A 27,435-nucleotide genomic window follows, 5' to 3' on the forward strand; every position below is an offset into this window, starting at 1 on the left:
AACACTTGAATGGAGTGACACTGGCGTGAGTCCACTAGAGGGTGTGTATACGTGGCCTGAGTTCAAATTGTTTGTTCCTGCTGTGAGTACTGCTTTTCAGCTTCAAGTTATTCTTCTTGGCCACAGTGCTGTTTATTCCACTTAGTAACAGTTCTGTTTACAGAGCACTTTGACATAAATTCTGATTTTTAACATTAAAGCTGTCTGATGGTATTTTTGTTTTAATCTTTAGAGATCAAGAAATTTTTTTAGTGACAGAATAGGGACTTTATTGATCCTTAAATCTACCCCTCACCACAATAAAGGAAAAAAGCAAAAACATTCTTGGCTCATGCATTGAACAATCTTTTTTGAGAAGGGTCAGTTTTTGAAAAATTATCCAAAACTGAAACATCTTTCATCTTTATCACACCTAAAGATTAAAAGTGACTGATTACCACCAGTTATTTCACTAAATATGAAAGTGGGAAACCGTATCAATTATTTGTCCACTAAGTTGATAAGCCCAGGAGAATACGATCTGTAAATTCTAGTTGAGTGATGAAGATGGGGCTTTGAATTAATCTACAGTCTTGGAATTAATTCTGCAGCGTTTTAACCAAGGAATTTTTCAGTAGTCATAAATCTATATTTTAAAATTGAGTAAATGTTCTCATTGACCCCCACCAATTTTGTAAAGCAGATATTAACCAAACTTCAATAGTTATAAGACAAAAATTTAATGAAAATTGTATAATCCAGGGCTAAATAGTTACATTGGACTGGAGTAGAAATTTAAAATACAATAGATGCTGGAGTAAATGTTACATATTATCATCATCTGATTCATCTTCTTCCTTCAGAGATTCCTGTTAAGAGAAAATAGGTGTTTAAAATTGATTTTTAAAATTGTTACATCCCATACCTGTGGGCAAGTTAAGCTACAACAACCTGAGTTAAGTGGTTAAATTCCTTTACTTGTAACTGAATCAACAGTTCTAGAATAAGATACCGACGCAAAGATAATTAAGCAAATATTGCTCTAACATGCAATGACTGTATCTTTGATAGAATGTATACTTAAGAGGCCAGGTGCAGTGGCTTAAGTCTGTAATCCCAGGACTTTGGGGGCCGAAGTAGGCAGATCACCTGAGGTCAAGTTTGAAACTAGCCTGGTGAAAACCCATCCCTGTATTATTGGTGAAACCAAAAATGCAAAAGTAGCCAGGTGTGGCGGCGTGCTCCTGTAATCCCAGCTACTGGGGAGGCTGAGGCAGGAGGATTGCTTGAACCCTGGAGGCAGAGGTTGAAGAGCAGAGATGGTGCCACTGCACTCCAGCCTGGGTGACAGAGCAAGACTCCGTCTCAAAAAAAAAAAATAGAACATATACTTAAAAGTCCTAAAAAACCTCTTTGCAATCTAAACCCCCCACAATTTTTTTGGAACCAAGGCAACTGTACCCACTAGAGATAACCTAGAAAATTTCTATCCTTAGTTCAACTGAACTATTAGTGATATTTAATAGAAGCCACCCAAGTTGATTTATATTATTCAAGACATAATTTTGGTTAGAGGATTTTTTTTTTTTTTTTTAATTAGGGATGGGGTCTTGCTGTGCTGCTCAGGCTGGTCTTGAACTCCTGGGCTAAGTGATTCCCCGCACTGTACCTGGCCAAGAGAAGTTTTTGTGCTGTGGCTTACCTTAGCATATTTCTCTGCTTCTTCCCTTATATCTTTTGGAACAATTTCATGTCTTCCATTAGTTACTGTAAATTAAGCCACATATGTAAATGAATTTTAAATTGAGAACTGTATTGTAACTTGCAGTATACCATAGGATCTACCCAATCCACAGATCTGCCTCACCTAAGGTTGCAAAGTTGTACTATGAGTAATACTCAAATATTTTAGTGTGCTGCTTCCACATGAGATTATATGTGCCTACATATTAAGTTCTTATGGACATGAAAGTAAATTATGCTATAATTTATAAATCCTGAGCATTAATTTATAGCATAGTATCTTTAAAACCATGAAATGGATGTTTCAAAAAATAACCTGTTCACAACTTAAGTCAATTATTAAGCAGAACTTTCCCTTCATTTAGACAACCTAGTAAATTTGTCTTAGCTTTCATTATTTTAGAAAGGACTCTCAGTTGTAAATTAGCTGTGGTACAGATCATTCCTAAGGCAAATAAATGTACAAAAATAACTTACATTCACCAACCCAGCTGAGTTCTAGTTCAAAAGCTTTATCCTTAACTTCATCATGTACTATGTAAATTCTAGAATAGAAAAGGGAAAGGTAAGATTTTGGTAACCTCCAAACATTGTAGTAGTTCACAGACCCATAGTCAGTACAAATTAGAATGTCCATCCATAATAAAATTATTTATAAAATTACACAGACACATTCTACATAGCATTTAACATTAGAGAAGACAAATTACACAGGGACTGAAATGAAACATTTGCTCTCCCAACAAATATTCAATATATTTAATCAACCCAAGTTCAGTTTATTTTTGCACATTGCTTTAGAGATATAACTTGGGTGGGTGCAGTGAGTGGCTCACACCTGTAATCCCAACACTTGACCAAGGCTGATGGATCACTTGAGGTCAGGAGTTTGAGACTAGCCTGGCCAACATGGTGAAACCCTGTCTCTACTAAAAATACAATAATTAGCTGGGTGTGGTGGTGGGTGCCTGTAATCCTAGCTACTAAGGAGGCTAAGGCAAGAGAGTTACTTGAACCCGGGAGGCGGAGGTTCCAGTGAGCCAAGATCACACTACTGCACTCCAGCCTGGGCTACGGAGAGAGACTCCGTCTCAAAAAAAAAAAAAAGATATAACTATAAAAGATAACTCATAAAGAAAATGGATTCACTAGGAAGAGGTGTCATTAACTGTGTTTTAGGAAATTTATTTTTTGTCCCATTAATTTTAATATTTTTAAAGCCAACTAATTGGCTGGGAACGGTGGCTCGTGCCTGTAATCCTAGCACTTGTTGGAGGCAGAGGTGGGCAGATCATGAGGTCAGGAGATTGAGACCATCCTGGCCAAAAGTGTGAAACCATGTCTCTACTAAAAATACACAAATTAGCCAGGTGTGGTGGCACGGGCCTGTAGTCCCAGCTACTCGGGGGGCTAAGGCAGGAGAATCACTTGAACCCAGAAGGTGGAAGCTGCAGTGAGCTGAGATCGTGTCACTGCACTCTAGCCTGGGCAACGGAGTGAGACTCTGTTTCAAATAAATAAGTAAAACCAACTAATTTATGTGCTTGCAATTATTAGTGGTCTCTTCAACCTACAGCTTCTTGGCAGTAGTCTTTTTAAGCTCCTTGTCCATTTTATAATGGCTTATATGCCACATAACCTGGCCTTCACATTGTAGTACTTTACAAATTACAGCAAAGAAGGAGGCACTGTCATGCAACATATTAAAGTAACATAAAAAGTATCAAGAGGCCAGGTGCGGCGGCTCACATCTATAATCCCAGCACTTTGGGAGGCCAAGACGGGTGGATCACAAGGTCAGGAGTTCAAGACCAGCCTGGCCAAGATGGTAAAGCCCCTCTCTACTAAAAATACAAAAATTAGCCAGGCGTGGTGGTGGGTGTCTGTAATCCCAGCTACTTGAGAGGCTGATGCAGGAGAATTGCTTGAACATGGGAGGTGGAGCTTGCAGTGAGCCAAGATCATGCCACTGCCCTCCAGCCTGGGCGACAGAGCGAGGCTCCATCTCAAAAAAAAAAAAAAAAAAAAAATCAAGAAATTAAGTACAGTAGCAGAGTATAGCTTTTATCTAATACTTTCCACTGAGTTACATACCTTACTTTTAGGAGGGTCTTCTAAAACCTTGCTATAATATGAGAGGATCTCAATTTTCTAGAACTAAGTAAAAGATAACATGCTGCTCCATTTTCTTAAACGAAGAAGGGATGGCTTTCCTAACATGGAACACTTAATAGATGACTACCATTATACCTAAATATAAAAGATGGTAAGAACTGATTTCCAGAAGCACTTCAAAGGATTGGTTCAGTGAAGGAAACAGTATATCATGATAAAATACTACACAATTCAAGGAAGATAACTGACTTCCTTTCTTAGCAGTTCTGCTGTATGTTGGTTCCTAATGTTGCCGTTAGAATGGCTTCTGCTTGCTTCACAACTGAAACTGGGAGGGCAGAGGGGAGGAGGAAGCAGGAGGGCTAAAGGCAATAGCAGTAATGATGGACCAGTTTATAAGAGACTGAGTGTCATGTAAATAGTATGTTTATTATACAGTAGAGCCCATTGGAATTTTTTTTCTTGTATTGTTAGATGTAAAACCTGAGACACTACCGTATAGAGAGCTGATTGACTAGACCTTGTTCATGTAGTTCTAATGTGGAATAGTTAGAGGTGTTAAGAATTATCTGAATATAACTTTTGAATCTAAAAAGCTGGCTACACAACGTGTTTTGTTGGAATCTTTGTAATACCAAATGTCTACACTCTTTTATCTAAAAGAATCAAAAAATTTTTGAAACATCACTACCCAGGTTAATTGACTTTTTTATTGCTTACTGTCTAAATACCTGTTACGTATTAATAGTATTCTAGTTTACATACCTGTCATCAACTATTCAGTGTTTCTTAAGCTAGTTTTTGAAATGTTTTGTAATACTGCTCTTCTTACCTTGTTATAGGAACTTTTATAATAAACATGAAAAAGTGAAACATATCTTTCCCAAATAAACACATTATGTAAATGAGCCAGCTTCATGGATCATGTATGGAAATAATTAGTTGTAAACCTATAAAGTTTGTAAGCATTCTTAGAGGCAATCTAAGATTACTATTATTAGTACTTAAGAGATTTGAGAAGTTGGGAGCTAACAAATTAAGACCCTAATGGTACATTATGTGTCCTTAACCTGTAACAGGAGTTTATTTTGTCAAAAGCTATTTTTCCCTTCCTGTTCATTCTACTAAAAAACGGGGCTTGAAAACATTTTCCTCCTTCGTGAGGCTTCTTAGACTGTTAAATTTACCTTCTAAAACACACTAAGTTATTTTACAGGAAAACAGCCTCTTAGGATTAATGTAATATATATATGCAAAGGTCAAGTGAAATATCTTTGTGGATGGTAAGAAAAATTTCAACTTACATTTTTGCAACTTCTTTAACAATATCACGGCAGGTCATTTCTTTCATCTACAGAAAATAAAATGTATATTCATCAGAAGAACATTTTCCACTTGTGTAATTATTTTCACTTTTATACTCAGATATAAAACCAAGGAAAATAACCTGAAGTCTGAAAAAGACCAGAATCGAAGTTTCCTGATTCATATTTTAATGTTTTGAAATTTATACACCAGGCCAGGCTCAGTGGCTCACGCCTGTAATCCCAGCACTTTGGGAGGCCAAGGCAGCCGGATTGCCTGAGGTTAGAAGTTCAAGACCAGCCTGACCAACATGGTGAAACCCTGTCTCTACTAAAAATACAGAATAGCCAGGCATGGAAGTGGTGCACCCATGTAATCCCAGCTACTCAGGAAGCTGAGGCATAAGAATCTCTTGAACCCAGGAGGCAGAGGTTGTAGTGAGCCGAGATTACGCCACTGTACTCTAGTCTGGGCGACAGAGAGACTCCGTCTCAAAAAAAAAAAAAAAGAAAAAAAAAGTTTATACACCAAAAAAGATATTCTGAGATATCCTATAGTTACCACTAACTTTGTGATAAAATTATAAAAATCCACAGCCACCTATAAATCTGAAGTCTGACCTGAAGTTTGAACGACTGGAGAAGACATCTAGATTTTCTTTATAGTCAATTTAGGATAATAAAATGCAAACAAATCATTAATGTCTACTATATGCAAGATACAGAAAGATGAAGGAAGGAGTAACAAATCATCCTTTGTGGAACTATTCAAAGCAAAAATGCAAAATACCAGGGAAAGCTTTGAAGAACCAAGATTTGAGCAGGTTCTTAGAATATAGATTGGATTGGATTGGATTTCAAGAGAGATGAACGTATAAAGCAGAAGTGGGAAGCCAAAAGCTTTTATCCAAATTAGAATTAAGCATGCTTTCAATGAACACTTGGAAATCAAGGTAGAAAAGTACCACTAGGGCCTAGCTGAGGAGTCTGTATGTCGTTAGGTTTTGATAGTAACCAGTGCAAGATTTTATCATCAGACATACGGGTTTCTGAATAGACAGGCATTTCTGAACAGACATGACAGGATCAAAACAATGTTTGCGCAAACTGCCCTTCATCTATTGCGGATACATTGGGGGATGATGGAATATAGTGAAAGATAATGGGTGCTCATACAGCAGTCTAGACTTTAGGTGATTCAACTACTATATATTTAAGCTAGATTATCTTTTTTTTTCCATTTTGAAATCTGGATGCTCAAGCTATGCCTGCACAACCACATGAGGAAGAAGGAACAATGACAACAACAAAACACTAGATTTAAATTTAAGAATACTAATCTTAGGAAATACATAAACCATTATTTGGGTACAACTAAAGGCAAGTGGCACAGACTCTTAAAGAAATATTTTGGGGAAGAAAGAGACTAAAAGAGATCTAAGGAAGAAAATGTGAACCTCGATAGTTTGAAACAGTTAAAAAGGCAGTGTAGAAATTGCTCAGGCAGTTTGATTATGGACTATTAGATGATACTTGGGTCTGATAATGGTATAAGGAGAATAAAGTATTTAGGGATGCAATATGCCTGCAGCTTTTTTCAAATAGTTCATAGGGGAGGGGGATGTGTAAGTGGTTAACTGAAGTCTAACTAGATGAGTTTGTTGTAAGCTTATGATGTTTACAGTTCTTCATGTTAAATTGAGGGTGATCACAGGAAGGGAAAGAATACTGATCTTTGAATTTTTGCCCTTATTGGTTAAGTTCTGTATTTAGTGAATTAACTGCATCCTACAAAGTCAAACTTGAAAAGCATATTTTAATTGGCAAATATATTTTTACATATGTTTGTAAAGTTCTTATTTTTTGGTAAACTATCAGAAGAGAACAATGATACAGAGCAGGGGTCAGCAGATGGATTCTGTAAAGCATCAACTTGTAAATATTTTCAGGTTTATTAGCTGTATGGCTCTGGTTTCTGTTCCCTGTTCCAAATGTTAAAGTCTACTGTTGTATTTTCTAAAAGTAGCCATGGACTGAATGTAGCTGTGTTCCAATAAAACTTACACAAAAGCAGGCCGTGGGCCATAATTTGTAACACCTGATTCACAGCATAATTTTGTCACAAACTGTAAGTGTTCCTCAATTAAAGTGATTTTTTTTCTTGATTTTTGTCTGGGACTTACTGTTTTTCCCATTCCTTACTAGGATTTAACTATAGAAAGATAGTAACTGCTCTAAATATTCTAATTTCCTTTATTTTTTTTAGATAAGGTGTCACTCTGTCGCCATGGCTAGAGTGCAGTGACGTGATCATAGCTCACTGTAGCCCCCAACTCCTGGGGCTCAAACAGTCCTCCTGCTTCAGCCTCCCAAGTAGCTGGGACTACAGATATATACCACCTCACCTCGCTAACATTTTGTTTTAGGAGATAGAGTCTCACTCTTTCGCCTAGCCTGGACTTGGAACTCCTGGGCTCAAGCAATCCTCCCAACTTGGCCTACCAAACTGGTAGGGTATTACAGGGGTAATCCCCCTCAACTAGTGTAAATATTCTAATTTTCAAATTTCCATATAATAGTATGGAGAGATGAAAACAAAAGGAAAAGAGTAGAAGATAGGAACCTAGCATCATACTAGTAAGTGTGCAATGGAAAAGAACGTAGGTCTAAGACTCATAAGGTCTGGATACTGTTCAGAACCAGCTGATTCTGTGTTCGTTCCTATGCAGTGTGTTTAATCTGCAGTTGAGCTTAGGCTAAATGACCTCTAAGATCCTTTTGTCAACTTTACTAAAATACGAAACAAATTAGGCTTTATAGATGGTTCTAGAACTCAGCATTGTACAAATGCCAAGCGCGAATAAATATTTTCTAGAAGCTGGTCTTAAATAAGTTGAATGAGTAATTGAGAAAGATTCTAGTGCAGCATTAACATTTAAATGTATGTGAAATTTTATCTCACTTGAGTTTACCAAAACACTGATAAATTGTATGCCTGCTTTTTAGGCAAGTTTCTGACAGGTCATCAATAATATTGAAACAGTATCCATGAAGTCTTTAAGTTGATCAATGTATGGCTAAAAGGAAAACCAAGCTTTTAAGAAAACTTGTTCACACTAATAGCTGAATGTTGTGGAAAAAATAAGTGGGTAGTTATAAGAGTATAGGCTAAAATTTATGCCTTATGTGGCTAGGAGCAAAGTTAAGAGAACCAGTGGAGCACAGCCAGACATAAAAGCTGTGTTCCAAAGAAAGAAATAATATAGGAAAAATGTAACTTTTTAGTAACTCAAAATTTTAAAATTTTCAAACTAGAGCTCACGTAGATTCATAAATAGGTTTCAAGGATTTTGTGAAATCATATTAAAAGTTGCGTTTTTCTAGATTGAGGCTTTATAGCAGTTACTAAAAATCATAAAGGGATGTATAACACAACTGTAGATATGTTATCAGCTTTCACATTCAGTGACTTAGCAGCCTCATAAAGCTCTACTCTAAACATCAAACCACACTATATCCTTAAACCAAGCTTCTCCAGCCACGGGGCGCCAGAGCCAAACACAAATTCAAACTTTAACACATTATGAGATTTTTGTTTTAAGCTCATCAGCTATCATTACTGTTGGTGTATTTTATGTGTGGCCCAGGGAAGCCAAATGATTGGACATCCCTGCCTTAGACTGAAATGTCTGTGGTGATAAAATTTCACTGCATTAGCATGACAATGTAGTAAAAATTCAAGCATTAATTATTACCTGAAGCTTCTCTATTTCCGTCTTTGCAGCTTGCCTGGCTTTGCCAATGGCACAGCCCCAATAACCCTATTTAGAATAAAAAAAAATAGTCACTGAATTAGTATGCTATATATAATTAATGACTACTAATGTTTCTATTTATAACCTAGTGAAAGGATGTTAAATGACTTTTAAAAGCAAGTATGGAAAAATATAGTCAAATACATTCTGATGAATGCCAAAGGGCTCAAAAATATTAAAATACCAAACAATTCTAAAACTACCTCTATTTTTAATAGAGGTATATCCAAAAATATTTAAATTGCGTAATCATACACACTTTGAGACATTTTGGGGAACATGAATGGGAAAGATTTTAGCACTATGACAATGAAAAATGAAATTATATATTCCTGAGACACAGAAATAAAGTTAATTCCTATGAGTTCAGTACTCTAAACCCCAATGTTTTTATTCTGTAAATTTTTTTAAAGAAAAGGATGCACAGCCGGGCACAGTGGCTCATGCCTGTAATCCCAGCACTATGGAAGGCCGAGGCAGGCGGATCACCTCAGGTCAGGAGTTGGAGACCAGCCTGACCAACATAGGGAAACCCCGTCTCTACTAAAAATACAAAAAAATTAGCTGGCTGTGGTGGCAGGTGCCTGTAATCCCAGCTACTAGGGAGGCTGAGGCAGGAGAATCACTTGAATCTGGGAGCCAGAGGTTGCAGTGAGCAGACACCGCACCACTGCACTCCAGCCTGGGCAACAGAGTGAGACTCCATCTCAAGAAAACAGTTAAGAAACGGTAATAATAGGCTGGGCACGGTGGCTCACACTTGTAATCCCAGCACTTTGGGAAGCCGAGGCATGTGGATCACTTGAGGCCAGGAGTTCCAGACCAGCCTGGGCAACATGGTGAAACTCCGTCTCTACTTTTAAAAATACAAAAACTAGCCAGGTGTGGTGATACAGGCCTGTAATCCCAGCTACTTGAGAGAAGCTGAGGCACGAGAATCCCTTGAATCCGGGAGGCAGAGGTTACAGTGAGTCAAGATTACACCACTGTAGGGCCAGACGCGGTGGCTCAAGCTTGTAATCCCAGCACTTTGGGAGGCCGAGACGGGCGGATCACGAGGTCAGGAGATCGAGACCATCCTGGCTAACACGGTGAAACCCTGTCTCTACTAAAAAATACAAAAAAACTAGCCGGGCGAGGTGGCGGGCGCCTGTAGTCCCAGTTACTCGGGAGGCTTAGGTAGGAGAATGGTGTGAACCCGGGAGGCGAAGCTTGCAGTGAGCTGAGATCCGGCAACTGCACTCCAGCCTGGGCGACAGAGCGAGACTCTGTCTCCAAAAAAAAAAAAAAAAAGATTACACCACTGCAGTCCAGCCTGGGTGACAGAGCAAGACTGTCTCAAAAAAAAAAAAAAAGTAATAATTTAGGGAAAGCTCTTAGAAATCACATTTAAACCTTCTCTTTAAAAGGGAAGGCAGGGCAAGGTGGCTAACGCCTGTAATGCCAGCACTTTGGGAGGCCAAGGTGGGCGAATTACTTGAGATCCAGAGTTTGAGACCAGCCTGGCTAACATGGTGAAACCTTGTCTCTACTAAAAATACAAAAATTAGCTGGGTGTGGTGGTGCATGCTTCTAATCCGAGCCTACTCGGGAGGCTGAGGCAGAATTGCTTGAACTGGGGAGGCAGAGGTTTGGCGCCACTGCACTCCAGTCTGGGCGACAGAGCAAGATGTTGTCTCAAACAAAATTAGGTCCAGTGCGGTGGCTCACGCCTGTAATCCTAGCACTTTGGGAGGCTGGAGTGGGCAGACCACTTGAGGTCAGGAGTTGGAGACCAGCTGGCCAACATGGCAAAACCCCATCTCTATGAAAAATACAAAAATTAGCCAGGCATGGTGGGCTGAGACAGGAGAATCGCTTGAACCTAGGAGGCAGAGGAGGTTGCAGTGAACCAAGATCGAGCCACTGCACTCCAGCCTGGGAGACAGAGTGAGACTCCATCTTAAAAATGAATAAAATAAAATAAAATAAAAGGGATGACATGGCTGGACATGGACGCTCATGCCTGTAATCCCACCACTTTGGGAGTCCAAGGCAGGAGGATTGCTTAAGGCCAGGAGTTTGAGACCAGCCCTGGGAATGTGGAAAGACCTTGTCTCTACAGACACCAAAAAAATAGAAAAATTCCCATGCATGGTGGCATAAGCCTGTAGTCCCAGTTACTTGGGAGGCTTAGGTAGGAGAATCGCCTGAGCCTCGAAGTTAAGAGGCTGAAGTGAGCTATGATTGTGTCACTGCACTCCAGCCTGGGCAAGAGTGAGGGGGGAAAAAAAAAAAGACGTTAAATAGTTTTAAGACAGTGTTTATAGTAAAAAAGGAAAATCACATATTCAAAATACTATATGCACTGTATAGCTTTTATAAATAACATACTGAAAACAACAAATCTTTTCTCTGCCTCATATCGGTTATTAATGATAAACAAGAAAACATGGTTGGGCACAGTAGCTCACACCTGTAATACTCCCACTTTGGGAGACCCGGGTGGGTAGATCTCTTGAGGCCTGGAGTTCAACACCAGTCTGGCCAAAGTGGCAAAGGCCTGTCTCTACTAAAAATACAAAAAAATTAGCCAGGTGGTGCACACCTGTAATCCCAGCTACCCAGGAGGCTGAGGCAGAAGAACCGTGTGAACCTGGGAGGCAGAGATTGCAGTGAGCCACTGTGCTCACGCAACTGTTGTTAGACCAACATCAGATCCAATGTGAGCCATTGGATCACGCCAGTGTGTTCCGGCCTGGGTCACACAGTGAGATCCTGTTCCACCAAAAAGGAAAAAAAAAAAATGCTGTTGGACAAGAGGTTGTTGTAAAAAAAAAAAAAAAAAAAAATTCCTTGAATGAGTTTTTTTAAATTTCATATAATCTTATAATGAGACTTAAATGCTAATGAAATACCATTAAACTAAAATAGAATTTCAAATGATTCAAAAGTACTCACGTATGAAACACCTGATGGGTCAATCATGTAGAGTTGCGCACCGTCATTCACACTGTAAGACCCTAACATGAAACTGCATAAAAGTATACAAACAGCTTAAACCACAGCAATAACATAAAAGTATTTTTGAAAAAATGATTAAAATGCAATTATATTTTGTTTCTGAGATAAATTACTAATATACATATAACTCATAGTACTTTCATACAGTGGTTTCAAATAATTAAAACTAGTACATACTTGAGATTATTCAAAATTCATGTAGCTTTGTTTGTTTAATATTAATCTTTCTGATTAAGGTCTCCTAGAAAGTCTAGCAGTACAGGGAAAGGAGTAATGATAAGATAGATGAAAATCAAAACTAATGAGAGGGCCCAAAAAATAAGGCATAAACACAAAAAGGTCAAGGGAACAAAATTCCTGGCAGAGAGTATACTGAATCCATGTGAAATCCTTCCCACCCTTCATTCTATTTCCCAATATCCTGCCAGTCATTTATCTGCAATAATCAGAATTGGTTCAGTGTATTTTTCTATGCTCAACAAATTAGGCTATTAGCTGATTGTATGAAATACTGATTTTCTGAAATTGCAACATACAGTGGGCACTGTTTCCATGAGTTCTGCATCTGTGGATTCAACAAACCACAGATAGAAAACTTCCAAAAAACATTGCTTCTCTACTGAACAACTGTGATTTTCTTGTCATTATCCCTAAACGATACAGTGTAACAGCTATTTACACTGTATTAGGTATTGCAAGTAGAGATGACTTAACATATACAGGAGAATATGCACAGGTTATATGCAAATACTTAACCATTTTATATGAGGGACTTCAGCAACCTTGGATTCTGGTATTCATGGGAGGTCCTAAAACCAATCCCCCAGAAAAACCAAGGGATGACTATATTTGCCTTAGAGTAGAAAAGAAACCAGCATCATCTTACACATCATCTCATATGCAGAGTATTTTTAACTATTCAATTCCCATCCCTACCGTCATTTCCATCCATCTTCTACCCTGATATGAGACTTATCCTTCAGAATATATAGCTCATTGTCACTATTTTAAAGCCTTTTAACATTTTCTTTGCTGAAAATCAGCATGGAACACAGACTTTTACATGACTGGACCCCTTCCTACATCTTCAATATCATCTCTAAACCTCATACTCTACACACCAAGCATACTTAACTATCTCAGGCCCACATATTTTCATACCAGTTCCTGTGCTTGCAACTACCAAGTCTCCCTACAGCTCACACTCTTTTCCTTGCCTCCTGTCCAGAAACAGTCCGCTCCCTAATTGTTGTCCCTTTATCATATCACCTCTAAGATTTTATCAATGTGACTTCACACCTGTGTCTCCACATCTATGACTAACTCAGTGCCCAATAGATGTTTACTGAAAAAGTTCTCTCTGGCCCGGCGCAGTGGCTCAAGCCTGTAATCCCAACACTTTGGGAGGCCAGGGTGGGCAGATCACTTGAGGTCAGGAGTTCAACACCAGTCTGGCCAACATGGCAAAACCCCGTCTCTACTAAAAATAAAAAAATTAGCCAGGCGTGGTGGAAGGCGCTTGTAATCCCTGCTACTCAGGAGGCTGAGGCAGGAGAATGGCTTGAACCTGGGAAGCAGAGGTTGCAGTGACCCGAGATCATGCCACTGCACTCCAGCCTGGGCGACAGAGAGAGACTCCATCCCCAAAAAAAACAAAAAAAAATTATGGGAAAAAAAAAGTTATCTCTACTATTTTTACTCCTTTGAAAAGAGTAGAGAAGTTTGATGAACTCAGAGCTCAGTTGAAAGGTATTCTACATAGTCTGAAAACAAAGTGTTTCATAATGTAATTTAAGTGAGAGGCTTAAGAATGACTAATGTCAGCCTGGGCAGCATGGTGAGACCCTGTCTCTACAAAAAAAAAAAAAAAAAAAAAAAAAATTTTAATTAGCCAGGCATCGTGTCTGTGGTGCCAGCTACTTGGGACGCTGAGGTAGGAGCATCACTTGAACCAGGAGGTGAAAGCTGCAGTCAGCCATGATGGCACCACTGCACTCCAGCTCAGGTGACAGAGCAACTGTCTCAAAAAGTAAAACAAAACATAAAACACTAATGTAACATTACCAATAGAATAAAACTCGATTTTTCTTTAATATCTGTCTTAGTAATTAAATATGACTGATGATAAACAACTCAAAGGTAGGACTACAGCTGAGCACTCAGATGTTAGTATATGCACTGTTTTGACTAAACAAGTTTGACATTTTTTTTAAGTCGTAAGTCAAACATGTCTTTTCATTTTAGAAAAATCTAGTCATAAGTCTTCTCTGTGAAGCCAAATTTGAATATTTATACCTATTCCAGGTCTTTATGCAGCTGAATCCCCACTTCACCCCAAAATAAAATATCAGCACTTTAACAGAAAGAAAAACTGTGCTTAATGGGAATTGTGAGATGTAATTTTGTATGGACTAATTACTGACTGCCAAAAATCATCTCCATTTAATAGCATATTACCTACAGGCTTCAAGTATATCAGATGGAAATTAATGAGAAAACTGAAGTATAACTGGCTGCTTAATGTTAACACAGCATATATTTAAAATTACCTAAGAATATCAGGGACTAATACCAGAGAGTTTATTATAATCAGATTAAAGTCATTGTTATCAGTTCCGTGTTTTATAATCACTTCAGATCTATATAGTCCTTTTCACTATTCAAACTTTACTTTTTTTTTTTTTTGTAGAGGCAGAGTCTCTATTGCCCCGGCTAGAGTACAGTGGTATGATCACAACTCACTCCACTGTTGAACTCCTGGGCTCAAATGGTCCTCCCAAGCAGCTCATAAGTAGCTGTGAGTACAGGCATGTGATACTCCACCTGACTAAACTTTAAATTTCTTTGTAGAGATAGGTTCTCACTATGTTGGCCAGGCTGGTCTCATACTCCTGGGCGCGAGGGATCCTCCCACCTCAGCCTCCCAAAGTACTGGGATTACAGGTGTGAGCCATAGCACCCAGCCTCAAGTAGTTTCTATGTACACTGTTTTATTTAATAATTGCCCTAATACTTCTCGACAAGAGTTCCTATTTTTAAGTATGTAAAAGGCTAAGATGCTGGGGAACATAATAATTATCTATAGTACAGATCTGCCTTTTGAATAATTCACAAAATTTCATACCTGCAGCCAAAAGGTCTAACAGCACTGTAGAGTGTATATGCATGCACATACATGGCCACTCTGTCTGCAAGATGCTATGGAGGGAAGCAGAAGAGCTTATTAATAAACTTCTATTACTGTCCAAAAGGTTTCTCAACATGTTATCAACTTACTTTTAGTGGAATGTTGTAGCCAAAGTTAGATCTAAAGTTGGAGGCTTCTTCTCTTGCTATGTCTGCTAAAGAACGAGCATCTGCCAACAAACCTGCTACTGCCTGAAAAAAAAGCACCAATTTACTAGAGGAACACGTTCCTATCACAAATCAAAGTTTGCAATTATTATAGATTTACTAAATTTTTTTAACAAGTATTACCATTCAAAATAAACTTTTTTGGCTTAAAGGCTCTCTACAAGGCATTCTGATGCTTGAGTATGAAATTATAATTTAGAAATTTACTAAGTATAACTTCATTGCTTTGTCCAATGCTCATTTTCAGGACTATTTACTTTTTTTTTTTTTTCTGTGACGGAGTCTCGCTCTGTTGCCTGGGCTGGAGTGCAGTGGCGCAAACTCTGCTCACTGCAAGCTCCGTCTCCTAGGTTCACGCCATTCTCCTGCCTCAGCTTCCCTAGTAGCTGGGACTACAGGCGCCCGCCACCACGTCTGGCTAATTTTTTTGTATTTTTAGTAGAGACGGGGTTTCACCATGTTAGCCAGGATGGTCTCGATCTCCTGACCTGGTGATCCACCCGCCTCGGCCTCCCAAAGTGCTTGGATTACAGGCGTGAGCCACCGTGCCTAGCCAATATTCAGGACTACTTCTATCATAAATCCTCTTCCCCTGATTTACTACCTCATTATAAAGAAAAAAAACCATGGGTCTTGGTCAGATTTCATCTTTTTTTTTTTTTGAGACAGTCTCATTGTGTCACCTAGGCTGGAGTGCAATGGCGCCATCTGGGCTCACTGCAACCTTTGCCTCCCAGGTTCAAGGGATTCTCCTGCAGCTGGAATTGGCTAATTTTTGTATTTTTAGTAGAGACAGAGTTTGGTTTTGCCATGTTAGCCAGGCTGGTCTTGAACTGCTCACCTCAGGTGATCAGCTTGCCTCAGCCTCCCAAAATGTTGTGATTACAGGTGTGAGCCACCGTGCCTGGCCCAATTTTGATCTTTTCTCTAAAGTTATTACAGGGTGAGGATATCTAATCCAAAAATCTGAAATTTAAAACATTTCAGAATCTGAAACAAACAAACAAAAAACAGAACTGCAGTTACTATGTATGTGCCGAGAAGCCCTCAGGCACTGCAGTGAAATCACATGTTAGTGTGGCATATTTTTCTTTTTTCTTTTTTTGAGACAGCGTTTTGCTCTTGTTGCCCAGGCTGGAGTGCAGTGGCGCAATCTCAGCTCACCACAACCTCGGTTTCCTGGGTTCAAGCTATTCTCCTGCCTCAGCCTCCCAAGTACCTGGGACTACAGGTGCATGCCACCATAGCCCGGCTAATTTTTTGATTTGTAATGGAGACGGGGTTTCTCCATGTTGGTCAGGCTAGTCTTGAACTTCCGACCTCAGGTGATCTGCCCGCCTTGGCCTTCTAAAGTGCTGGGATTACAAGTGTGAGCCACTGCGCCCAGTCTAGTGTGGCATATTTTAAGTTTGGAGAAAAATGTCCAAGTAGTTCAGTTTGAACATTAGATCATTTTACTACATTCCTTTCAATGCCTTCACATCTTTCAGAAGCTAGGCTGTTAGTGGTGGCTATGAAAAAAAGTAAGTACTGTGCAAAAATCAGTGTGAAACAGGAAATGACAGTGGCTGCATCCAAAGTTGGGAAGTTGTACAGTGTACATACTAGAAATTTTGATTGCTTAAAATGAAAGAAAACATTTTAATTTTTAAATAAAAATATTTTTCACTATATGTGTATTTTTTTTAAAAATGGCTAAATTTTTAGGATGTAAACACTAAGTTCTTTGGACCTAAATACTTAAAAATGAAACCATTAGGTATTTTTAGCCTAGAGAAGCCATGAGAAAAACTACTGGGACACTTATGGTACCATAAACCAACCAAATTTGAAACCCTCTAGCCTAGGACAGTTACAGAATTTAAAAGTGGTATCAAAATCTTTAAAAGCCTTTTTTTCCTATGCTACTCAGTAATAGTAATAATAATTACTAAGAGATACTGAGCACTCATTACATGTTAAGCATTTTACGTAATAATTTTTAACCTCACAACAACTGTATGTGCGAAGTACTATTATCACCCTTGTTTTGCAGACAAGGAAATGGGTGTTTAGAATAACTTCCCCAAGGTAACCCATGCCAGTAAGTTATACCACTTAAAGAATCTTCTATTGCTTTAGAGAAAGCTTACTGTAAAGTCACATAATTCTCAAATCACTTGAAGATGACAACTGTGGAAGGAGGGAGGATATTAAGCCTTAATTTTCTCCAACCCTCCTCAATGTCTAATGTTGGCCGGACACATTGGCTCATGCCTGTAATCTCAGCAACTCAGGAAGCTAAGGCAGGAGGATCGCTTGAGCCCAGGAGTTCAAGACCAGCCTGAGCAACACAGCAAGATCATATCTCTTAAAACAAAAAGTTATCCAGGTGTGCTAGCACACTTGTAGTCACAGCTACTTGGGAGGCTGAGGCAGGAGAATCACTTGAGCCCAGGAGCACAAGGCTGCAGTGAGCTATGATCATGCCACTGCACTCAAGCCTGGGCAACAGAGCAAGGCCTGCGTGTGTGTGTGTGTATATATTTATGCATAATTTTTTTCAAAATATAAACTTTTTCTATTACATAAAAGAATAAAAGATCACCTCCTACTAGCTAGGTTACAATCTAGCACATTTCATCAAAACATACCAGTTTCACTGGCAACAATAAATCTGTTCAGCATGATTCTTAGCAAACTAACACAAGAACAGAAAACCAAAAACCACATGTTCTCTCTTATAAGTGGAAGCTAAATGATGAGAATTCATAGATACAAAGCCAGGAACAACAGACATTGGGGCCTACTTGAGGGTGGAGGGTGGGAGGAGGAAGAGGATCAGAAAAAATAACTATTGGGTCCTAGGCTTAGTACCCAGATAATGAAAAAAATATGTACTACAACAACAAAAAAGTCAAAAGAAAATGTATATATACACAATGGAATACTGTTCATCCTTTAAAAAGAACAAAATGCTAGGCTGGGCGTGGTGGCTCACGCCTATAATCCCAGCACTTTGGGAGGCAGAGGCGGGTAGATCACTTGAGGTCAGGAGTCCGAGACCTGCCTGACCAATATGGTGAGACCCCGTCTCTACTGAAAATACAAAAATTACCTGGGTGTGGCAGCGTGTCTGTAATCCTAGCTACTGGCGAGGCTGAGGCAGAAGAATTGCTTGAATCCAGGAGGCGGAGGTTGCACTGGGCTGAGATTGCACCATTGCACTCCTTCCTGGACGACAGAGTGAGACTCCACCTCAAAAAATAAATTAAAATATGGCCAGGCGCGGTGGCTCAAGCCTGTAATCCCAGCACTTGGGGAGGCTGAGGCGGGCGGATGGATCACTTGAGGTCAGGAGTTCAAGACCAGCCTGGCCAACATGGTGAAACCCCGTCTCTACTAAAAACATAAAAATTAGCTGGGCATGGTAGAAGGCACCCATAGTCCCAGCTACTTGGGAGGCTGAGGTAGGAAAATTGCTTGAACCCAGGATGCAGAGAGTGCAGTGAGCTGAGATGGCAACCACTGCAATCCAGCCTGAGTGACAGAGAGAGACTCTGTCTCAAACCAAAATGAAAATAAACAAAATGACATTGATATAACCTTCACTGGGTTGTCAAAATTAAACAAGGTAATTTATGTAAAGAGCTCCCAGCATAGAACCTAATATACAAATATTCTTTCTTCCTTTCCTTTTCAGGTGGCAGGATTAGAATCATTTCATTCTTTTTTTTTTTTTTTCCCCGATATTGGTTCTTACTAAGCCAAGTCTGCCATCTATGTAGGGTAACTGCGGAATATACCAGTAGTGTATTTATGGCTGTGCTTGCAATTTAGTCCCTCACAACTTAGATACCAACTGCATGAATAACTTATTTCAGTGATGCCCTGTGAAACTATTATGGATGTGTTCACTTTTCCTTTTCATTAAACATCCTTTCCTGATGTTCCACCTTATATAAAGGCGTTTGCTATCTGATGACATCTTTACTGTGACAGTGATCCCCACAAGAGATACAGAAAGCTAAAGATTCTTCACCTCTCAAGCATATGCCTTCATCAGTGATGTGTGCTGCCAAGATCTCATTTCTACGCATACTCCCCAGCCCTCTCCCTCTCCTGCTCTTCTTTCAGCAACTTGGATTTTCCTCCATCACTAATAAGGTTATGAGAATACTGCCTTTCTATTTGACAGTGAACTGGACCAATGCAGTAATGCGCTCTGATTACTTTTTTGACTGCACAGTGATCTATTCCAATTAGTTACTTCAAAAGAAACTGGACAAGACAAAAAGGAACATTTTAAAACATGACCTTACCATTCCAACATGCCGATCAACATTAAAAAGTCGTTTGTTGGAACCTTCTTCATAAAGTTTAGAAAGGACTAATTTTTCTACCCCAAAGACAACACCATCTTTGCATCTGATTCCAATAGCTGTACTGAAACAAGAAGAAAATCAGTTTTTTAACTGAAAATAAACTTCATAAACTTAAGTTTAACAAAAAAAAAAAAAAATAAGTAACATTTAAGGCATGCCAAATACCTTAAAACATTTGAAAACCAGGAAGAGAAAACACACTAAAGTGTAATAAACACATTAAATCCATATAAATATCATGTGACCCTCCCTCCAGAATCTAGTACATCATTTGACTAAAAATATATTAATATATAAGTATAAAAATGCTAATGAAACACAATATGGCGCAGTGTCTGACTTATGATAATTATGTTATAAACAAATGACATAAATTCATGCCCATTAAAAATGGTACATAACGCCAGGCGCGGTGGCTCAAGCCTGTAACCCCAGCACTTTGGGAGGCCGAGACGGGCGAATCACGAGGTCAGGACATCGAGACCATCCTGACTAACACAGTGAAACCCCATCTCTACTAAAAAAATACAAAAAACTAGCCAGGTGAGGTGGCGGGCGCCTGTAGTCCCAGCTACTCGGGAGGCTGAGGCAGGAGAATGGCGTAAACCCGGGAGGCGGAGCTTGCAGTGAGCTTAGATCCGGCCGCTGCACTCCAGCCTGGGTGACAGAGCGAGACTCTGTCTCAAAAAAAAAAAAAAAAAAAAAAGGTACATAACAGACATATAAAAGACAGGTTAGATACAAACTTGAAAGTTAACAGTGACTGCTCTGGGTAGAAGGATTATGATTTATTCTTCCTTTTGCTCATCTCTTTCTTCCAATTTTCCCATAATAAACATATTGCTTCTAATAAGTATATAAGAGAATGAAATATATGTTCTGCTACAACTGTTTAAAATAAAAAGATCTTAAAATAACCTCTTAAAGCCAGGCATGGTGGCTCACGCCTGTAATCTCAGCACTTTGGGATGCTGAGGCAGGAGGATCTCGTAAGCCCAGGAGTCCAAGACCAGCCTGGGAAACGTGGCAGAACCTGGCTTAACCAGGCATGGTGGTACACGCCTGTAGTCCCAGCTTCCTGGGAGGCTGAGGTGAGAGATTGCTTGAGCCCAGTTAGGTGGAGGCTGCAGTGAGCCAAGACTGCACCACTGCACACCAGTCTGTGCAACAGGGTAAGACCCTGTCTCACTCACACACACACACACACACACACAACCTCTTAAGTAAAATGTGGAGAAATTACATGTTGCCATTTCAAGATGAAAATGTGTTACACTTTATTGTTCTGTTCCTTTTTGGTAAAGGTAGTTCTGACTGGAAACAATAGAGACAAAATAAGCAATGCTTGATTGTACAGTTTTCTGGTAAAATTATCTCAACTTTCTCTTATTTTTTTTATTTTAAAGAAATGGAGTCTTGCCATACTGCCCAGGCTTGACTTGAAGTCTGGAGCTCAAGTGATCCTCTCACCTTAGCCTCAGTAGCTGGGACTACCAGCACAACTTCTCAATTTTGGGTAACAGCATCACCAAACTCTACATCCTCCAGGTTGAGCTTCTATTTACTATTAATTTTTTTTCTTCAAAATTTCCTTCATGTCCACTTCTTTACAATAATTATACCAGCATTGGGATCCTTATAATTTCAGGCCTACATTACTACAGCATCTTTTCTACTTCTCTAATCCATGTTATCTAAGACCAGCCTAATTGCTAGCTTTGTTTCATTTTGCCAGTCATAATCTAAAAAGGGATCCACAACCTAAAAAGCAGGAGAATTGTGTCATTCACAGGTCTCTTAAAATCTGATGAAACTATGGCATTTCTTCCCAGAAAAATGAACAGATGCACACAACAAATTTTCTAAGAATTTCTGACACTCCTTTCCCAACACTTTAGGTGTCTTCCATGGCTCCCCTTGAAAGTTTAAACTCCTAAGAGTCTGGCAGAGCCCCCTGAGCATATTCAATTTCCTGTTATAAATTCTGTACTCTACTGAAGTTACCTCAGGGTCAACCTTCAAACACCTCATGTTCATTTTTGATTCCATGTCTTTGAGGTTATCCTGGATGCTAGAATACATTTCCTCTTCACCACTGCTAATTTAAATGAATTTCCCCAAAAGGTTTGCAAACTTACTTGAACTCAAGCTCTACAGGTCAGAATGTAACCTCAGGACTTTGGAAGGCCCAAGTGAGAGGATTGCCTGAGGCCAAGAGTTCAAGACCCATCTGGCCAACATTTTGAAACCCTGTCACTTTTTTTTTTGGAGATGGAGTCTCACTCTGTCTCCCCGGCTGGAGTGCAGTGGCGCGATCTTGGCTCACTGCAACATCCACCTCCCGAGTTCAAGTGATTCTCCTGTCTCAACCTCCCAAGTAGCTGGGATTACAGGAGCACACCGCCACACCCAGCTAACTTTTTGTATTTTCAGTAGAAACGGGGTTTCACCGTGTTGCCCAGGCTGGTCTCGAACTCCTGAGCTCAGGCAATCCACCTGCCTCAGCCTCCCAAAGTGCTAGGATTACAGGCGTGGCTCACGCTCAGCAGGAAGCCTGTCTTAATTATCTCAACTCAACATCTTCCTCAATGTTTAAAACATTCTTGAAAATCTGGAAATCTCTGAGATCCTCTCAGGCAGTCTTCACGGTCAATTAATTTCAAAAGAATTCAAAGACTTCGGCTGGGTGCAGTGGCTCACACCTATAATCCCAGCACTTTGGGAGGCCTAGGCAGGCGGATCACTTGAGCTCAGGAGTTTGAGACCAGCCTGGGCCACATGGTGAAACCCTGTCTCTACAAAAAATTAGCTAGGCATGGTGGCACATGCTTGCAGTCCCAACTACCTTGCGGGGCTGAGGCAGGAGAATAGCTCGAGACCAGGAGGTCGAGTCTGCAGTGAGCTGTAATCACACCACTGCACTGCAGCCTGGGTGACAAAGCAAGATCCTATGTTCTGCCCCTAAAAAAAGTTTTTTTTAAAAAGAAGGAATAACAGGCTGGGCGCAGTGGCTCACGCCTGTAATCCCATCACTTTGGGAGGCCAAGGCAGGAGGATTACTTGAGCCCAAAAGTTCAAGACCAACTGAGGCAACACAGTGAGACCATGTCTCTTTTTCGAAATAAATATATATTTGTTTTTTAATAAGAAACTGTCATTTGTTCAGTTTTGGTGTAACAAAGACAGGTTACATAGATCGTTAAAAAGAAGAACTTTTAGGCTGGGCATGGTGGCTCATGCCTATAATCCCAGCACTTCAGGAGGCCGAGGCAGGTGGGTCACCTGAGATTGGGAGTTCGAGACCAGCCTGACCAACATGGAGAAACCGTGTTTCTACTAAAAACACAAAAATTAGCTGGGTGTGGCGGTGCATGCCTGTAATCCCAGCTACTCGGGAGGCTGAAGCAGAACTGCTTGAACCCAGGAGACGGAGGTTGCAGTGAGCCAAGATCGCGCCGTTACACTCCAGCCTGGGCAACAAGAGCGAAACTATGTCTCATTATAAAAAGAAAAAGAAAAAAAAGCACTTTCCTCACTTTTTCTCTTTTTGAGACAGTCTCTGTTGCTTAGGCTAGAATGCAGTGGTGCAATCTTGCCTCAATGCAACATCCACCTGCCAGGTTCAAGCGATTCTCCTGCCTCAGCCTCCCAAGTAGCTGAAACTACAGGCGTGTACCATCATACCCGGCTAATTTTTTTATTTTATTTTTTAGTAGACACAGGGTTTTACCATGTTGGCCAGCCAGGCTGGTCTTGAACTCCTGACCTCAAGTGATCTGACCCCCTCAGCCTCCCAAAGTGCTGGGATTACAGAAGTGAGCCACCACGCCCGGCTGCATTTTTTCTTCACTCAGGAAAAAAACACATTTGTTTTTAAGGTTTCAACTTTTAAAAATATTTCATCTTTGCATAAATCTGACTTTTTAAAAATCATATTTAGGCTGGTCGTGGTGGCTCACACCTGTAATCTCAGCTCTTTGTAATCATGAGAAATATAGGACTGGGGCTACTCTTTGGGAGTGCAAGGCAAGCGGATCACTTGAGACCAGGAGTTTGAGACCAGCCTGGCCAACATGACGAAACCCCGTCTCTACTAAAAATGCAAAAATTATCCGGGCATGGTGGCACATGCCTATAATCCCAGCTACTGGGGAGGCTGAGGCAAGAGAATCACTTGAACCCAGGAGGCAGATGTTGCAGTGAGCCAAGATCGTACCACTGCACTCTAGCCTAGGTGACAGAGTGCGACTCAAGTCTCAAAAGAGAAACAGACATAGAAAATCTTTGCTGAATCGAACACGTGACTAACTGCAAAAGACATTTAAAACACAAGATGTATGAGACATAAAAAATAACAAGGTCACAAACCTAATGGCCAAGGAAGCCTATGATACAAATCAAGAATTTGAAAATGGAAAACAAAAAGATGATAATGAATGTGATTTTATATACTCTGCAACATGGATAATCTAAGTGGATAATCCTGGAATCAATGAGAAATATAGGACTGGGGTTCATGGAAAACATCTGGCCTAGAAAGAGATCTAGAAATGAATAGAGATTTGGGGACATATACTAATTTGTACCAAAGTAACATAACAAAGCCTAATCTCCAAAAATATACAAAATAAAAGGAGACATGTAAATACCTGGTTAAATGTTTCTTACCTACTATTTTCCACAGCCTTCATAGCATATTCAACTTGAAAAACTCTTCCGTCGGGAGAGAATGTAGAGGCTGACAGGTCATACTTAAGGAGAAAAGGCAACAGTAAGCTTGTATCTTTGGCAGTAATGACCATACAGTTTCTTCCCCTCTAAATGGCTTAAGCATCAGGAACATGTTATATCCCAACAAAGACCTTGCTTTCAAGAGAGGAAAGGGAAACTTGTCAGGGCAGCAACAGTAGCTAAGGTAAAGCTATGTACCTTAGATTTCAGCTATTGAAGAGTAATGGAATGAAGTCCCAGGTGAAGTCAGAACACTTTTCACACAGATTACAAAACTCATTTTTGAAAAAGATTAATATGGGGCAGTAGAACCACCATTGGAGTTTGAACATTTAAATTTGTAACCATAACTCTGCAATTAACAAACTAAAAGACTTCAAACAAATCATTTGGCATTCACCAAGCACATAATGAGTATCTATTATGTTAGTCCACTACATGGAATACAAAGGTGATCACTCATTCATTAAGTCCTTCAATTTCAAATCAGACATGAATCTAGGTGCTAGAGATACAGCAGTAAATCAGAAAAGGCACTAAGATGAAAATAAAAGAGTAAAGCAATGGAAGGAACTACTACAGACTACATCATCAGGGAAGGCCTTCTGGGGCAGTAGTATTTAGGCTGAGTCAAACCTAAATGACAAGAAGCTAGCCATTTAAGATATGAAGGAAAAGCCTTCTTGGCATTTGGCACAAAGATCTTAGGGTAGAAATAAGGCTACCACAGTCAAGAAACAGAAGTAAGGTCACTGTGTCCCGACCACTGTAAGCAGCAGAAAGAAGAGTAGACTGTGTTAGTGAGGCAGCTGAGGGTCAAATTATGTTGGGTCTTCCAGGCTGGAATAAGGACTTTGTATTTTATTCTAAATGCAACGAGGAATTTAAGCAGCGGGAGTGGTATGATCTATATTTTAAAAAACATCATTCTGGCTTTATGTGGAAAATGAATTCTAGAGAGAACAACAGAAGCAAAGATAAGGTGTTCCAAAGATAGTGGTACTAGCTTAGACGAGAGAAGAGGTAGAAGGGAATACTTTTTCAGAGTATAGTAAAAAAATAAAAATAATAAAAATAAACTTGCGAGGCCTGGCGTGATGGCTCATTCCTGTAATCCCAGCACTTTGGGAGGTCAAGGCAGGCTGATCACGAGGTCAAGAGATCGAGACCATCCTGGCCAACATGGTGAAACCTCATCTCTACTAAAAATACAAAAATTAGCTGGGCGTGGTGGTGTGCACCTGTAGTCCCAGCTACTCGAGAGGCTGAGACAGGAGAATTGCTTGAACTGGGAAGCGGAGGTTGCAGTGAGCCAAGATCGTGCCACTGCACTCCAGCCTGGCGACAGAGCAAGACTCCATCTCAAAAAATAAAAAATAAAAAAATAAACTTGCTAAAGTGTTGGTTCTGGAAGTAAAAAAAGGAATTAAAGATGAATCACAGATGTTTTCATATGACCATTCACTGAGCTGAAGACTGTAGTAGATGCAAAATGGCAAGGTAAGGAGAAAACCCAGAGCTCTACTTTGACATGCAGTACAAAATAAACTATCAAATGGACAGACATGTCAAGCAGACAATTATTCATATCTGGAGTTCTTGGGAGAAATGAATACAGAAGATAAGCCTTCAACAGTGGTACTTTCTGAGTCTGTTTCCTGATCTGTTAAACCCAGATCATTAACCCTACCACTGTTACTAAAATATCCCACATGGTTATATTATCAAGTATTCTTTAAAAGGTTTGTAGAATGAAATACTAATAATTGAAGGTAATAATATAATTGCAAAGTCAGTTTGCTACAAGATTTATTATTGAGCATTTATCTAAGAAAAGTATGGCAGAACTTTAGCATTCATAACCGAATGGATTAAACCATTCCAGACATAAATTGCCTGTTATCAAATTTAGAACACTAGTACTTGAACTTAAGGCTGAGCATGAGAATCTTGTTAAGTAGAAATTGAGGAACTGAGAAACTCAGTATTCAGTAACTCTAGTGCAAATAACCAATAAATCTTGTAGAAACTGTATTTTCCACATAGAGAAGTACATAAAAGGAGTAAACTGCACATATACATACGTTTAACAAAGGAAAGCCAAACAAGTGAAGCCCCACTGCAAAATCCTCAACAGTCTATCAAAAGTCTGAAGCTGTTAAGTTCCTAAGTAACCATTTAAACGTTTACGCAATAAATGCCTACAAGTGCTGTTGGGTACTTTGTATAGACAAGGACAAAGGGAAAACTGAAGGATTCATCAGATTTAGTTATTCAGGTCATTTTTATTAGTTCTGTACCGACAGGGTTTCCAGTGACTCTTTAGCACACTTAAAGACAAGAGAAGGCCCATGAATCAGCAGCAACCTGGGAACTGCAAACGCAGTCCACAGAAAGCACGATCTCCAGACCGTGGAATCCCAAATCTCACTGCCTCGGTGGTTCTCAAGAGCACACACTATTTCAAGCCCCACGAGTTTCCACTTTCGGTTTCCCTAAGTGGCTGAAGAAAGTGACTCAGCAATCCAAAGCTGCTCCAAACCTCACTGCAGCGACGCCAAGCCGGCTACACCTGGGCTGAAAAGCTTCAGGAGTCATGGTCACCTGAGACGCAGGCCTAGCATATAGGGGATCAAGACGACTGGTCTCCAAACAGCTGCAAGTGGCCCACCCAGCCGAAGGCGGTCTCAGAGCACCCAGGGTCCGCGAAACCCATGTGGTCTGTCCGAGTTCCCTTCAACCCCAATCCTTAGGTTAAACTATCACACCCAGAGACAGCGAACTCACCCCAGTGCCGATTGAGCTCATCGTGCTAAACCCAACGGGACTCGTAAGGATTCCAGGCCTAGAGCGCTTCCCCTACACCACAGGATGCTGCAAACTAGTAACAGACCCGCTCATTGGCTGCAGGGCCAACCAATAACCTTTTTCTCTGTGGCTCGTTCCGGGGCTCCGGCCCCCAGGACCAGGGGTATTGTGGGAAAGAAGCGGTACGCGAGAGGCTGGCGGCGCGCATGTTCAGAAGCA

The 27,435-nt window shown here is 40.1% G+C and overlaps 1 protein-coding gene across 1 annotated transcript; it reads right to left on the minus strand.

The window, feature by feature from the left end:
• Nucleotides 1-700: 700 nt before the first annotated feature.
• PSMA3 (proteasome 20S subunit alpha 3) lies at nucleotides 701-27,394 on the minus strand. The gene is made up of 11 exons (XM_033187909.1): nucleotides 27,196-27,394; nucleotides 24,346-24,428; nucleotides 19,615-19,738; nucleotides 15,236-15,337; nucleotides 15,084-15,157; nucleotides 11,897-11,969; nucleotides 8,897-8,962; nucleotides 5,142-5,188; nucleotides 2,200-2,267; nucleotides 1,682-1,746; nucleotides 701-848 (listed from the first exon to the last, which is right to left on the minus strand). The coding sequence occupies exons 1-11, from the start codon at nucleotides 27,214-27,216 to the stop codon at nucleotides 804-806; spliced, it is 768 nt and encodes a 255-aa protein (XP_033043800.1). The 5' UTR covers nucleotides 27,217-27,394; the 3' UTR covers nucleotides 701-803.
• Between the last annotated feature and the right edge of the window lie 41 nt (nucleotides 27,395-27,435).

The sequence above is a fragment of the Trachypithecus francoisi genome, unplaced genomic scaffold (genome assembly GCF_009764315.1).
Source record: "Trachypithecus francoisi isolate TF-2019V2 unplaced genomic scaffold, Tfra_2.0 Lachesis_group3, whole genome shotgun sequence".
Classification (NCBI taxonomy): Eukaryota; Metazoa; Chordata; class Mammalia; order Primates; family Cercopithecidae; genus Trachypithecus; species Trachypithecus francoisi.